This window comes from Sus scrofa, chromosome 11, assembly GCF_000003025.6.
Source record: "Sus scrofa isolate TJ Tabasco breed Duroc chromosome 11, Sscrofa11.1, whole genome shotgun sequence".
NCBI classification, from domain to species: domain Eukaryota; kingdom Metazoa; phylum Chordata; class Mammalia; order Artiodactyla; family Suidae; genus Sus; species Sus scrofa.
In genome coordinates, this window is record NC_010453.5 from 157,579 (window position 1) to 173,685 (window position 16,107).

At 39.9% G+C, this 16,107-nt stretch overlaps 1 protein-coding gene across 4 annotated transcripts in view; it reads left to right on the forward strand.

The window, feature by feature from the left end:
• RNF17 (ring finger protein 17) overlaps window positions 1–16,107 on the forward strand; it is a 126,583-nt gene that overhangs the window by 3,122 nt on the left and 107,354 nt on the right. For 2 of the 4 annotated variants that reach the window (XM_021065407.1, XM_021065410.1), the window contains exons 2-6: window positions 373–470; window positions 6,071–6,162; window positions 11,383–11,494; window positions 12,650–12,730; window positions 14,811–14,911. In XM_021065407.1, the coding sequence (XP_020921066.1) occupies window positions 373–470; window positions 6,071–6,162; window positions 11,383–11,494; window positions 12,650–12,730; window positions 14,811–14,911 (484 nt within the window). The remainder of the gene's footprint in view (window positions 1–372; window positions 471–6,070; window positions 6,163–11,382; window positions 11,495–12,649; window positions 12,731–14,810; window positions 14,912–16,107) is intronic. The other 2 variants (XM_021065408.1, XM_021065411.1) reach the window with 1 other exon arrangement.

Consider the following 16,107-nt stretch of genomic DNA (forward strand, 5'->3'; position numbering starts at 1 on the left):
ATGTTTATCCATCTTGAGATGTCATGTAATATTCCCAGCCTGCTTAGCTATTGCATTTACAGTGATCAAATGAGGTAGGTCAGAGCTCTTTATAAGAGACGGCAAATTCAAAATATCATGGGCACCAAATAACTATCCTAATGAATGCAAATGGTGTTACATGGCTCTGCCTGGATCTTCTTTTGATTTTTTTCTTCCTCCTTCTGACTTGTATTGTTTCTTCTGAATTTTGTTTAATAAATCATTCATTTCTAGCTAAACTGGGTGTCTTTTTCTATACAAGAGTATCCCCTTAATTTTCCTTTAGGCTTATACTGAACATTCAGTGTTAACAAACTGTGGAAAGTTTAATTCACGATCGAATTTCATCAGTAGGTCACCACCGTGAACTTCAGTGTGGACATGCTTTTTGTGAACTGTGCTTGTCAAGACCTGAAGACTGCAGCACGATTGTATGCCCTGATTGTGAGGTAAGTGTTACTGTCTGCATATTCAGTGTGTTATAACCAAGTGTTAAAGGTTAAAGTGTTGGAGAAGTAAAACATCCACTTAGGAGCTGAAAACCTGGATTTTTGCTGCCAAGTCCTTTAAAGAAATCTAGCAAAGATAAAGCTTTTCACATCCATTTGATTGATTGTTTGATTGATTCGTGGCCACACCCACAATGTGTAGAAGCTCCCTGCCCAGGGATCAAACCATAGCCACTGTAGTGATGTCACAGCTTGGGCAACCTGGATCCACTAGATCCTCAACTGCTAGGCCACCAGGGAACTCCTCCATCCATTTTATAATTATTCAAATTGATCAAGAAGAACACAAGGTTAAGATCATATATTAGCTTTCATATTTTGACTGTTTCTGTGGAATGTTGCCTCGTTATTTGTTTTTAAGTATATTCCTTTCTGATCTCTGCCTCCCTTTTCCACACCAGTTCAAGCAAGTTTTGAACTTTCCACCTTCCCCCTGTCTCTCAACCTGTGTGTGTCATCAGATTTACATTTGTAGAGATAGGTTAAAAAAAAAAATAAAAAAGGAATGAATGGCCTAAAGTTAATATTAAACTTAAGAAGCACTAAAAGTAATACAGTTGCACTAAAATCTGCGGGCTTGTAATAATGAAAATAGATTATGGATTTAAAATAAAATGTACTAAACACTTTTTGCATTTACTATAAATACAAACATTCAATTTATATAGAATGTTCCTAGAAAGTTGTATTAATCTCTAAATCCTTTTCTTTTTTCCGGCTGTGCTGATAGCATGCAGAAGTTCTTGGGCCAGGGATGGAACCCCCACCACAGCAGTGACAGTACAAGATCCTTAACCCACTAGGTCACCAGGGAACACCTAAATTCTTTTTTTTTTTTTTTTGTGACGAAGTATAGTTGATTTGCAGTGTTGTGTCAGATTCTGCTGAGTCACAGCAAAGTGACTCAGTCATACATGTATATGCATTATTCTTCTATTATTTTTCATCATGTTCTATCACAGGGATGCTATACAGTAGGACCTCATTGCTTATCCATTATAAATGTAATAGTTTGCATCTACCAACCCCAAATTCCCATTCCATCCCACTCCCTCCTGTCTCCCCTTTGGCAACCACAAGTCTGTTCTCCATGTCTGTGAGTCTGTTTCTGTTTTATAGATAGGTTCATCTGTGCCATATTTTAGATTCCATGCATAAGTGATAGCATATGGTATTTGTCTTTCTGACTTAATTCACTTAGTATGAGAATCTCTAGTTGCATCCCTGTTGGTGCAAATGGCACTATTTTGTTCTTTTTTATGGCTGAGTAGTATTCCTTTGTGTGTATGTACCTCATCTTCTTTATCCATTCATCTGTCAATGGACATTTAGGTTATTTCCATGTTTGGCTGTTGTGAATACTGCTGCAGTAAACATACAGGTCCATGTGTATTTTTTTTTTTTTGTCTTTTTGCCATTTCTTTGGCTGCTCCTGTGGCATATGGAGGTTCCCAGGCTAGGGGTCGAATCGGAGCTGTAGCCACCGGCCTATGCCAGAGCCACAGCAACGCAGGATACGAGCCGCGTCTGCCACCTACACCACAGCTCACAGCAATACCGGATCGTTAACCCACTGAGGAAGAGCAGGGACCGAACCCGCAACCTCATGGTTCTTAGTTGGATTCGTTAACCACTGCACCACTATGGGAACTCCCGTGTGTATTTTTGAATTGTAATTTTGTCTGAATGTATGCCCAGGAGTGGGATTGCTGGGTCACACTGCAGTTCTAGATTTAGTTTTCTGAGGAACCTCCATACTGTTTTCCATAGTGATTGTACCAATTTACAGTCCCACCAACAGGGAAGGAGGGTTCCTTTTTCTCCACACCCTCTCCAGCATTTGTTGTTTGTAAACTTACTAATGGTGGCCATTCTGACCAGTATGAGATGGTACTTCATGGTAGTTTTGATTTGCATTTCTCTAATAAATTAGTGCTGTCGAGCATTTTTTCATGTATCTCTTGGCCATCCATATGTCTTCTTTGGAGTACTGCCTATTCAGGTCTTGTGCCCATTTTTCAGTTGGGTGGTTTGTATTTTTGCTGTTGAGTTGTATGTGTTGTTTGTATATTTTAGAGATTAAGTCCTTGGCAGTTGCATCATTTGAAACTATTTTCTCTCATTCCATAGGTTGTCTTTTTGGTTTATTTTTATGGTTTCCTTTGCTGTGCAAAAGCTTGTAAGTTTGATTAGGTCCTTTTGGTTTATTTTTGTTTTTATTTCTGTTGCCTTGGGAGACTGACCTAAGAAAATATTTGGTTGATGTCAGAGAAAGTCTTGCCTATGTTCTCTTCTAGGAGTTTTATGGTGCATTGTCTTAGGTTTAAGTCTAAGCCATTTTGAGTTCATTTTTGTGCATGGTGTGAGGATGTGTTCTAGTTTCATTGATTTACATGCAGCTGTCCAGGTTTCCCAGCACCATGTGCTGAAGACACTGTCTTTTTCCTATTTTCTATTCTTGCTTCCGTTGTCAAAGATTATTTGACTGTAAGTGTCTGGGTTTATGTCTGAGTTCTCTATTCTGTTCCATTGGTCTGTATGTCTTTTTGTACCGATACCACACTGTTTTGATTACTATAGCTTTGTAATGTTATCTGAGTCTGGGAGAGTTACGCCTCCTGCTTGGTTTTTGTTCCTCAGGATTGCTTTGGTAGTTCTGGGTCTTTTATGGGTCCATATAAATTTTCGGACTGTTTGTTATAGTTATGTGAAAAATGTCATGGGTGATTTGATGGGGATTGCATTAAATCTGTAGATTTCTTTGGGTAGTATGGCATTTTAATAATATTAATTCTTCCAATCCAGGACCATGGACTATCTGTCCATTTCTTCAGAATTCTTTCATTTCTTTGATTAATGTTTTATAGTTCTCAGCATATAAGTCTTTCACTTCCTCGGTCAGGTTTTTTCTAGGTATTTAACTTTTTGGGTGCAATTTTAAAAGGTATTGTATTTTTTTTTTCTGCTGTACAGCCTGGGGACCAAGTTACACTTACATGTATACATTTTTTTTCCCACACTTTGTTCTGTTGCGATATAAGTATCTAGACATAGTTCTCAGTGCTACTCAGCAGGAGGTATGGTATTTTTATATTCTTTTTCTAATATTTCATTGTTAGTAAACAGAAATGAAGCTGATTTCTGAGTGTTAATATTGTATCGTACTTTGCGGAATTTGTTGATCAGTTCAAGTAGTTTTTGTGTGGAGTCCTTGGGGTTTTCTGTATATAGTATCATGTCATCTGCTTAGAGTGACAGTTTTGTCTCTTCTTTTCCAGTTTGGATACCTTTCATTTCTTTTGTTTGATTGCTGTGGCTAGGTCTTCCAATACTATGTTGAATAAAAGTGGTGAGAGTGGGCATCCTGTCTTGTTCCAGATTTTAACAGGAAGGCTTTCTCTTTTTTTTTGGGGGGGGGGGAAACCAGGAATGTTATTAATCTTTTTTTTTAACTCAGTGAATTTTATTACGTTTTTAGTTGTACAGTGATCATCACAACCCAATTTTACAGCATTTCCGTCCCAAACTTCCATCCCATCCCTCACCTCCCATGGCACGAAGGCTTTCAGCTTTTCTCTGTTGAATTACATTGGCTGTGGGTTTGTCATAAATGGCTTTTATTATGTTAAGGTATGGTCCCTCTGTGTTTACTTTGGTAAGAGTTTTTATCATGAATGGATGTTGGATTTGTCAAATGCTTTTTCTGCATCTGTTGAGATAATCACGTGGCTTTTTACTTTTCTTTTGTTAATGTGTTGTCATTGATTTGTGTATGTTGAACCATCCTTGTGAACCTGGGATGAATCCCACTTGATTGTGGCATATGATCTTTTTTATGTGTTGTTGGATTTGATTGGCCAAAATTTTGTTGAGAATTTTTGCATCTGTATTCATCAAAGGTATTGGCCTATAATTTTCTTTTTTGGTAGTATCGCGATCTGGTCCTGGACTTTGGTTTGGAGGGAGTGTTTTTATTACATATTCAATTTTATTTTTAGGGATCAGTCTGTTCAAATAATCTATTTTTGATTCAGTTTTGGTGGTCTGTAGGTCTCTAGAAAGTTGTCCATTTCTTCTAGGTTGTCAAATTTGTTGGCATATAATTGTTCATATTATTCTCTTATGGTTTTTTTGTTTGTTTTAGGGCTGCACCCATGGCATATGGAGGCTAGGGGTCAGATCGGAGCTACACCTGTCAGCCTACGCCACAGCCACAGCAACGCAGGGTCCAAGCCATGTCTGTGACCTAAACCACAGCTCATGGCAATGCCGGAACCTTAACCCACAACCTCATGGTTCTTAGTCAGGTGCATTTCCACTGTGCCATGATGGGAGCCCCTCTTTTGTTTTTTTGTAATGGATGTTGTGATCCACTGAGATTTCTCCTTTTTCGTTTCTTATTTTGTTTGAGTTCTTTCTCTCCTCTTTTTGGTGCGTCTGGCCAGAGGTTTGTCAGTTTTGTTTACCCCTTTCCAAGAGCCAGCTCTTGGCTTTATTGACTTTTTTTTCTATTGTTTTTTGAATCTCTATTTTATTGATATCCTCTCTGATCTTTATGATTTCCTTCCTTTTGCTGACTTTAGGATTTATTTATTCTTCTTTTTCTAATTCTTTAAGGTGGTAGGTTAAGTTGTCAACTTGAGGTATTTTTTCTTTTTTGAGGAAGGCCTGTATCACTATGAACTTCCCTCTAAGAGCTGGTTTTGTAGCATCCCATAGGTTTTTGAATGGTTGTGTTTTCATTGTCATTCGTCTCAAGGTATTATTTAAATTTCTCTTTTGATTTCCTCGTTGACCCATTGGTTTTTCAGTAGCATGGTTTTTTAGTCTCCATGTCATCAGTTTTTTTCTTATTTCTTTTCCTGTGTTTATTTCTGGTTTAATGCCATTGTGATCGGAGAAGATGCTTGAAATAGTTTCTATACTCTTAAATTTGTTGAGGTTAGTTTTGTGCTGCAGTTTGTGGTCACCTCTTGTTTTAGGAACCCTAATACATTTTTGGGGGGTTTTATTCTTCTTCTTAGAGCCTATATTTTTCTTTTCTTTTCTTTTTTTTTTTTTTTTGGTCTTTTTAGGGCCACACCTGCAGCATATGGAGGTTCCCAGGCTAGGGCTCCAATCGGGGCTGTTGCCACTGGCCTACACCACAGCTACAGCAATGCTAGATCCGAGCCGTGTCTGCGGCATACACCACAGCTTATATTTTTCTTACTAATGTTAGTCTCAAGTATTTTAGTTTTGAACATATCTTAAGATAGCACTGTAAAAAATTTATAGTAAATTTTTAGGCTATTGTTCCAAGTGTTTCCTTTAAAAGCATGGTAAATTACTTGAGTTAATGTTCTATTTAATTAAATTAACTGATTAAAAATTAAAAAAGGATAAATAACATGAGTACAATTTTTCTTTGATTTAAAAAGGATTTAAAGATCTTTAAGGTTATTTTCAACTTTATGAATGGCACACTAGTGTTTTGAATTCTGGCTAAACAATTTATTGAATGACTTTCTGGGTTTTTTGTTTTTAATTTCTGTCCTAAGATTGCTACAACTATGAATACAAGACAAGGATACTGCCCACTAGATGGACATATTAAAGAAGATTCTTTTATGGAGAAACTGCAGCCTAAAAAGTATGGTCTATATGCAATTATTTTAATATTTAAAGTTCAACGTATTTCTTTTCTTTTCTTTTTTTTTTTTTTTTTGTCATTTCTACAGCCGTTCCCGTGGCATATGGGGGTTCCCAGGCTAGAGGTCTAATCGGAGCTATAGCCGCTGGCCTACGCCAGAGCCACAGCAACCCGGGATCTGAGCCGCGTCTGCAACCTACACCACAGCTCATGCCAAAGCCGGATCCTTTAACCCACTGAGCAAGGCCAGGGATCCAACCCGCAACCTCATGGTTCCTAGTCAGATTCGTTAACCACTGAGCCATGATGGGAACTCCAAAGGTCAACATATTTCTGAAAGAGTTATTTTAGAATTATTGATAAAATGTCTTTTTTTTTTTTTTGGCTGCCCCCATGCCATGTGGAAATTCTCATCCCTGGGGATTGAATGGGCATCTCCACAGAGACAGCCTGGATCATTACCCCACCGTGCCACAGTGGAACTCCTGAAGTGTTATTCTTATATCAGTGTTTCTAGCCCATTGTTTATAGAGTGTTCTCTAAATTTATTACTTTTCTTAGCTGTTAATGAAATGGAGAATCCAAGTCCTAAAGACGCAGCATTACTTTGTCCCTTTTTAAAGTAAGGAAAGGAGTTCCTGTTGTGGCTCAGCCATGATGAACGCAACTAGTATCCATTAGGACACGGGTTCAATCCCTGGCCTTGCTCAGTGGGTTAAAGGATCCGGCTTTGGCATGAGCTGTGGTGTAGGTTGTGATCTGGCATTGCTGTGGCTGTGGCGGAGGCCAGCGGCTGCAACTCCAGTTCGACCCCTAGCCTGGGAACTTCCACATGCCGTGGGTGCGGCCCTAAAAGACAAAAAATTAAAGTGAGGGAAAACTGAGTTCCTGTCGTGGCTCGAGGAGGTTACACACTGGACTAGTGTCCATGTGGATCTGGGTTCCATCCCCGGCCTCACTCAGTGGGTTAAGGATCCAGGATTGCTTTGAGCTGTGCTGTAGGTCACAGGCATGGCTCGGATCCTGTGTGGCTATGGTGCAGGCCAGCATCTGCAACTGTGTTTCTACCTTTCGCCTGGGAACTTGCATATGCCGTGGGTGCAGCCCTAAAAAGCCAAAAAAATGAAGTGCAGAAAAACCAAATGCAGGCTTACCGTCTCAAAATAAGAAAAGCTAAGAGAGCAACACTCACAAAAGCTATTGGTGCTGGGTGAGGAGTTGAGGGAAAAAGATAACTTTTACTTTTCCGTTGATTCTCAGTAGTAGCTTAGTGTACATCATACAGTGCGGGACTTTGGGATGAGGTGGTTTGAGAGGTGATTTATAAGGAGAAGTAATAACATTTATTGTTACGGGTTTTCTTTCTTTCTCCATTCTTTAGTAAGACTCTGCAAGCATATGTATTAATACATTCTCTTTTTGAATTAGCAGTGCAGGTACTTCTTGAACATGTCCCAGCTAGAGAAGAACACCTTTGTCAGTTTTTATTGCATTTATGTGTTTATGGATGTCTTCTCCTCCTGGTCTACCGGCCCCTGGAAGGGCATGGACCATATTTTATTGCTTTCTGTGTCCCTGCTGCTGGACACAGAGTAAACACGTGATAAATGTGTGTTGGATGAAGTACAGTGGCATTTTGACATTTGCTCTAGTTTTTCTAAAATCATTTCTTGATTCTCGGCAGATTTACATGCAGGGCTGACCAGGGGCAGGATCAGGAGTGAGAAAATGGTAAAGTTTGACTTGGCAGCTTTTTTTTCATTTTCTGGCTGCACTCATGACATATGGAAGTTCTTGGGCCAGGGAGTGAATCTGAGCCTCGGCTGTGCCCTATCCTTCTGGCTTCGGCAATGCCAGAACCCTCAGCCCATTGGACCTGACTGTGGATTGAACCTGTACCTCCACAGCAACCCGAGCCACTGCAGTTGGATACTTAATCCACTGCACTAGGGCAGGAACTCTTGACTTTTTTTTTTTTTTTTTGGTGGAAGTTCCTGGGCCAGGGATCAAACCTGCACCACCACTTTAATAAGAGTCACTGCAGTGACAGCATCAGGTCTTTAACCCGCTGAACCACAAGGGAAATGCTGACTGTAGCCTTTTAAGGGCTAAAGAGTCTCTTATAAATTTACCAAGACCTTGCTTAGATGGTAAGTATATTTTTGTACAACTTTTAACTTCTTAATGCATTTTTAATATGGGAGTTAATCATATGGGAACTAAAGTAAATACAGGGTACCCCCTAGGAACGATCTCATTTGGAAGTTTTTATTCTTGTCACTGGCACCAAGTGTCTACATTACCCTGTTCTTAACATCTCACCGGTTTCACCTCATGCAGATTTTACTGTCACAAAATGACCTGTATCCTTAACTTGTCCTCCATTGTTACACCATGTTTAATTCTTTTATCCTGTTTTGCCTACCTCCTTAGCACTTCCAGAATCTTTCCTTTTCTTTGGTTCTTTATCGCCTATCCAAACAGAATCCAAAACCTTTTTTTTTTTTTTTTCCTTTTTTAGGGCTGCAGCATGTGGAAGTTCCCAGGTGAGGGGTTGGATGAGAGCTGTAGCCGCCAGCCTACGCCACAGCCACGTGGGATCTAAGCCTCATCTGTGATCTGTGCTGCCGCTCACGGGAACACTGGATCCTTAACCCACTGAGCAAGGCCAGGGATTGAACCCGCATTCCCATGGATACTAGTTGGGTTCTTAACCCGCTGAGCCACAACAGGAATGCTAAATCCAAAATCCTTTAGACTGGCAGTCATGACAGTTCACGTTACTGCTGCAGCTTCTCCGTCCAGGTTTAAATGGTGCTTAGAAACCAACAGAATAGTTATTGCTTTCAGTAGTAAAACCACTTAGCTAAAGTCTGGCAACTGGTTACTGATAGAACCAGCGGTAAAACTGAGGCTCGCTGAACGCCAGTACTTCTCCCAACTACGCTATTTGTGTCCCACCACTCGCTTCCTCCATCAGCTCTGAGTGGAGTGATCAGTGTACATTTTTAGGAATCTCGGTGGCTTCATGTAAGTCAGTGGCCATAACAAATTGGAACACCTGCAGGAACCTAGCAGCGACTTCCTGGGTAAGGTGGACTGACTTTGAGTGATTGGTAAGGGTTGTCGAGACGAAGAAGTTCACCCGCTCCAAAGGAGCTCGCCTGCTCAGCTCCAGCCAGCTACTGCTGGGTGCTGAGATCCTCCCAGGGTTGTCAGAGTTCCTTTTTTTTCCCAAGGAAATAGAAATCTGGACTTCTGTGCAAAACTTTCATACTCTTCAGACATCATGTGATTCATACCTGACTGTATTTTTGTCTAGATATGTGAAATACCAGATATGGCTGCTAAGTCAAATTTCACTTTCAGGAGTAGATAAATCTGTCTCACGTGTACCAATATTTCCAGATTACCTCATTTTTTAAATTAGTTCTCCACATCTGTAGTTAGGTTAGAAACTCCTACCTCCTAACTTCAGTAGAGTTTAGTTTGAATAGTTACACACACACATTTTTGTGGCCTCGCCTGAGGCAAGCAGATATTCACAGGCCAGGAATCAAACCCGAGCCACAGCAATGACCCTGACTGATCCTTAATCTTTAGGCTACCAGGGAACCCCTAAATAGTTATATATTTTAAAATAAAAGCGGAGTTCACGTCGTGGCTCAGTGGTCAATGAATCTGATCTAGGAACCATGGGGTTGTGGGTTCGATCCCTGGCCACGCTCAGTGGGTTAAGGATCCGGCGTTGCCATGAGCTGTGGTGTAGGTTGCAGACGTGGCTCGAATCCCGCATTGCTGTGACTGTGGCATAGGCCGGTGGCTACAGCTCCGATTCGACCCCTAGCCTGGGAACCTCCATATGCCGCAGTAGTGGCCCAAGAAATTGCAAAAATAAATAAATAAAAAAATAAAAGCATCCCTTGATAAATGATAGGTTTCTTTCCTGATTTGTCTTTAATATTTTGAAACAGGAGTTGAGTAATGGACTCTTTATAGCTAATGTGTTCATGTATGTTTTCAAGAGCATGAACATTGACATTTTAAAGTAATTCAATGTTTAAAAATCATTTAGTCTTTCTCCCTATTTAAGTAACATATTTAATCATCCTGGTTTCTTTCATAAATTGTTATAGACTTATGATTAACTTATTCAGCAAACAGTGCTTACTGCGTGCTAGCAAACAAAGATAGAAAAAAATAGGCGAAAACTCCGACATCTCTAGATAAGAAATGCAGCTTGCTTTTTCTCTTAAATTAACTTTCCTAGTAAATTCATTACCTTTATATACATTACCTAGGCCTATAAGAACATTTTGTAAAGAGCTGGCATTTGTCTGTATAAATACTTAATTGAGCTTAATATAGTTCAGCAGTTATCACTATTTATACCAAGAAAATAATAGGGAAGCAGAGTTTATACTGTGAGCTATTTTGTTAGGAATTCATTGACTTGATTTCTTTTTTTTTTTTTTTTTTTTTTTTTTTTTTGTCTTTTTGTCTGTTGTTGTTGTTGTTGCTGTTGTTGCTATTTCTTGGGCCGCTCCCGCGGCATATGGAGGTTCCCAGGCTAGGGGTTGAATCGGAGCTGTAGCCACCGGCCTACGCCAGAGCCACAGCAACGCGGGATCCGAGCCGCGTCTGCGACCTACACCACAGCTCACGGCAACGCCGGATCGTTAACCCACTGAGCAAGGGCAGGGACCGAACCCGCGACCTCATGGTTCCTAGTCGGATTCGTTAACCACTGCGCCACGACGGGAACTCCTGATTTCTTGATTAAAATTAAATTTTATTCAAAGCATGACTAGTCATAGTTTTCCCCTCTTTGCTTATCATAGGTAATTGAGAACTCACTGTAAATTGTCCTAAGTATTAAATTTTGACAGAGGGTAAAAGAGTAGAAGATTAAAACTACTATATTAGAAGTACCTGCTGTGGCTCAGCAGTAACAAACCTGACTAGTATCCATGAGGATGTGGGTTCGATCCCTGGCCCCACTCAGTGGGTTAAGGATCTGGCATTGCCATGAGCTCTGGTGTAGGTCCCATACGAGGCTCAGATCTGCTGTGGCTGTGGCTGTGGCTGGCAGCTGCAGCTCTGATTCGAGGTCTAGCCTGGGAACTCCCAAATGCCGTAGGTGTGGCCCTAAAAAGGAAAACAAACGAAAACCTATTATATTCATGTTGGTATTTACAGTAATGTACTTGACATTTTCAGAATAAAGACTTGTTCTCCGGACTTTAAAAAGACTGCTGATCAGCTAACGATTGGTCTAGGACAAGCACCCTCCACACACAGGACTTTCCTGACCCCATCAACTGTGATAGAGGTATGAAAAATGTAATTCTTCGTCTCCTTTTTTTTTGCTTTTTAGGGCCACACTTGAGGCATCTGGAAGTTCCCAGGCTAAGGGTCGAATCCAGGCTACAGCTGCCAGCCTGCACCACAGCCACAGCAACACTAGATCTGAGCCATATCTGCAACCTACACTATAGCTCACAGCAGCATTGTATCCTTAATCCACTGAATGGGGCCAGGGATGGAACCTGCATCCTCATGGATACTAGTCAGGTTCATTACTGCTGGTCCACGATGGAAACTCCAAAAAATTTAACTCATGAGGTGCGATGAAGCCATACGTTTTTACTTTGCGTCTGGTAGCTTAACTTCCTCTTCTCTCAAGGTTCCTCTAATTACAGATTCTTTTGGAAGCTTGAAGGTAACGGGGTAAACTTAGACTCTTTACGTGAATCTCTTGTTTTATTCTACACTGGGCTTCACCGGTTCTCTTTTCTTCCCAAGGCAGCCGTTTTACCTTTGACCAGCTCTGTCAGTGCTCTTGCCTATGAACCTAATGGTTGAATTCACATTCTCTGCAACTTGTAGAAAGTAAAAGTTTCTAAATTCTCAGTGTGATGTTCCAGTTATTTCAGTGACAACTAAAAGGTCTGATGGTACTTGATGATGATTGTTGTTGGAAGATGGAGTTTTACCTGTTATCACTCTTGATAACTTTAAAGAATGTGTTCCTTTAATTTCAGATTAGAAACAGAACAGTCTCCAAAATGACGACAATGAAGTATTATTAAGTCTTGGTTAAGGAGCTCAGTAGTGGACTGGGACGAGAGAGAGCACTGTGTTTGACTTCAGTGTTTAAATCTTAACATAGCCAAATTACAGTGTTTCTTCTTAAGAACTGATTTTTAACATGTATATATTTATTCCTATGATAAATTTTTCAGGTAGTCTTAAGTGGCAGAATGGTTATTGGGCATAATTGCATTTTTTTTCAAAAAAAATTCTTAAAAAGAAGTCTGGAATGCTATCACCACAACTCTAAAATGTTCATTGTTACTTCCTTTGAGATTTCTGAAATGGGTCTTTGCTTTTGTAACCAAAGTGGTGTTTTAGTGTTTCTGCAGCTAAGGTAGTGTATCTAAGCATCTGTTTTTATAGTTTGTATGTGGTCCTCTCCCCTTCTTAGGAGACTAAAACTGTGGAAGAAATTGATGAAGCACTGAAGATTGCAGGCCAAAATTTTGAACAATTAAGTATTGCTGTAAAAGTAAGCATTTTGAATGATTAAATTCTACCGTAAATTAAGGCATGTTTTCTTTAAGTGTGTATATTTGGATGTAATACCACTGAAGTAGAGCTTAGCACTGAGTTATTAAGTATGACAATCTAATGAGAGAGAGAAACACAAAAAGAATGGAGAACTCCGATGGTTTGCTACGATGATCTCATGGTTGTGCTAGCAGCCTACTGAAATTGGAACTCTATTAAGGAACTACAGTTTCTTTCTTTCTTTTTATAGGGCCACACCCGCAGCATTTGGAGGTTCCCAGGCTAGGGGTCCAGTCGGAGCTGTAGCCACCAGCCTACACCACAGCCACAGCAACGCCAGATCCGAGCCCTGTCTGCGACCTACACCACAGCTCACAGCAACACTAGTTCCTTAACCCACTGAGCAAGGCCAGGGATTGAAGCCCGCGTCCTCATAGATCCTGGTCGGGTTTGTTACCACTGAGTCACGACAGGAACTCCTCTTACTATATTCTTTTAGTTAAGTTATAGTTGAATTACAGTGTTGTGGCAATTTGTGCTGTATGGCAAAGTGACCCAGTCTTGGAGATATATATATATAATATATAACACATGTATTACACACGTACATTACACATGTTACATACATATATATTACATATATTGCATACATATATATTACATTCAAGACCACCTTTCTGACGTTGCTCATTATTTTTATTTATTTATTTAGATCTTTTGTCTTTGGGGGCCACATCCACAGCATATGGAGGTTCCCAGCCTAGGGATCGAATCTGAGCTGTAGCTGCCAGCCTACACCATAGTGACAGCAATGTGGGATCCGAGCCACATCTGTGAGCTACATACACCACAGCTCATAGCAACGCCGGATCCTTAACCCACTGATCGAGCCCAAGGATCCAACCAGTGTTCTCATGGATCTTAGTTGGTTCATTAACCACTGAGCCACATTGGGAACTCCTGACATTGCTCATTCTTTGCCGTGTACTTTTCTGCTCTTTTCTCCCTTATATCATCACCCGAGAGAGAGACAAAGAACAAGCTGTCTCATGCAGCAACAGCAGATTCACAACCACGGCATTCAGAAGGTTATAGCTGATAGGTGAGGTAAGACTTCATCTGAGTTTGGGACAGGGGTACAAAATTCAGCCTATGAGAGGTTCGTGTCCTCACATGCAAAATACATCCATCACATCTCACATCGTCCCCCACTCTTATTTCAGCATCACCTCTAAGTCCTAAATCTCATCTCAGTATCTTCTAAATCAAGTATGGATGAGGCTCAGAGTATGATTCATGCTGGGGCACAATCCCTTTCAAACTGTGAATGTGTGAAAGTAATAAATCATCGTTGTCTACAAAACATCTTTTGGACTGGCATAGGGTAGACATTCCCATTCCAAAAAGAGAAATTGGAAGGAAAAAGGGCACATCTCCAGCAACAATTCTTTGTTTAAAAATACAAAGAAGTGGAGTTCCCGTCGTGGCACAGCAGAAACGAATCCAACTAGGAACCATGAGGTTGCAGGTTCGATCCCTGGCCTAGATCAGTGGGTCGAGGGCCTGGCGTTGCTGTGACTCTGGCGTAGGCCAGCAGCAACAGCTCCAGTAAGACCCCTAGCCTGGGAATTTCCGTATGCTGAGGGTGCAGCCCTAAAAGGACAAAAAAAAAAGAAAAAAGAAAAGTATGTGGATTAGTTAACATGTTAATTCGAGTATTTTTTGACATTATATTTAAAATTTTTATAAATACAAGGAATACTGCCAGAGAGAAACTCAGCTCTCCAAAATGATTCATTGTCAATACTGATGAAAAGTACTAAGTTTAGAAAACTTAGTGGGATTTCTAGGCCTTTTTGCCAGTTTATCAGTACAAAGTGCTAACACCTGTGAGCTTGCTGACATGTACCAGGACTTAAAGTTTAACCTTGTGACTCCTTTTTTATCATCTAACCTACTCTTGTGGTGTTATTTTGAAAAGTCTAAAAATTACCTTTTACTTTCAAAATTTTGTTGAAGAGTACAATTCCTACAAAATAAAAATACCAAATTAGGTCTTTGTGTTATGTTCTTCCCAGATGCTTGAACACATGTACAATCAAACAAAAGAGGAAACAGTCAGTCTTATAAAGGTTCTGGAGAAACAGTTTGATCAGCTTTTTACTTCTCTTGATTCCAGGTAATAAGTTGAAAATGCAGAGTCAATGAAACTGAAGCTTGTAACATTAATTTGCACTTTATTCCTTGAATAGAATGAAGAAATGTGTAAATTTTAAACAAGTTTGGAAGGTAGTGGGTGGTCCCTACAGCTGATGTGTATAGTTTCAAAAAGAAGAATACTTTATTTTTTTTATTTTGGCTATTTTCCTTCTAGTCTCAAAGCTGTTAAACAATTTTCTTTATTAAAACAGCATAGAAAAACACTAGTTCTGAATCCTGTTGTAGAATTCAGCATACTTTGGGAAATGCAAACACACTTTTTCTTGTACATAGTTCCGTCATCATGTTTTTTCATGTGTTTATTTGTATCAGGAATGAGTCAATTGATATTTTTTATTCCTCAAAGTTGATGGTATCTCACATTTGGTATTTAATTATTACATTTAAGTGATCATCTCCGTGCATTTTAAAAATATTTTTAATAGTGGTAAATATACAGAATGAAGTTTACCTTTTTAACCATTTTATTGAAGTTTTTTTATTTCATGATGATTTTTATTTTTTCCATTATAGCTGGTTTACAGTGTACTGTCAATTTTCTACTGTACAGCAAGGTGACCCAGTCACACATACATGTATACATTCTTTTTTCTGACATTATCCTGCTCCATCATAAGTGACTAGATATAGTTCCCTGTGCGTACAGCAGGATCTCACTGCTTATCCATTCCAAAGGCACTAGTTTGCATCGATTAACCCCAAATTCCAAGTCCATCCACCTCCCTCCCCCTCCCCCTGAGTAACCCCAAGTCTGCTCTCCATGTCCATGATTTCTTTTTCTGTGGAAAGCTTCATTTGTGCAGTATATTAGGTTCCAGATGTAAGTGATATATGGTATTTGTCTTTCTCCTTTTGACGTGTCACTTATTATGAGAGTCTAGTTCCATCCATGTTGCTGTAGATGGCATTATTTTGTTCTTTTTTATGGCTGAGTAGTATTCCATTGTGTATGTACCACATCTTCTTAATCCATTCATCTGTCAGAGGACATTTAGGTTGTTTCCATGTGTTGGCTGTTGTGAATAGTGCTGCAATGAACATGCAGGTGGGTGCATGTGTCTTTTTCAAGGAAAGTTTTGTCCGGATAGATACCCAGGAGTGGGATTGCGGGGTCATATGGTAGTTCTATGTATGTATTTCTAAGGTATTTCCATA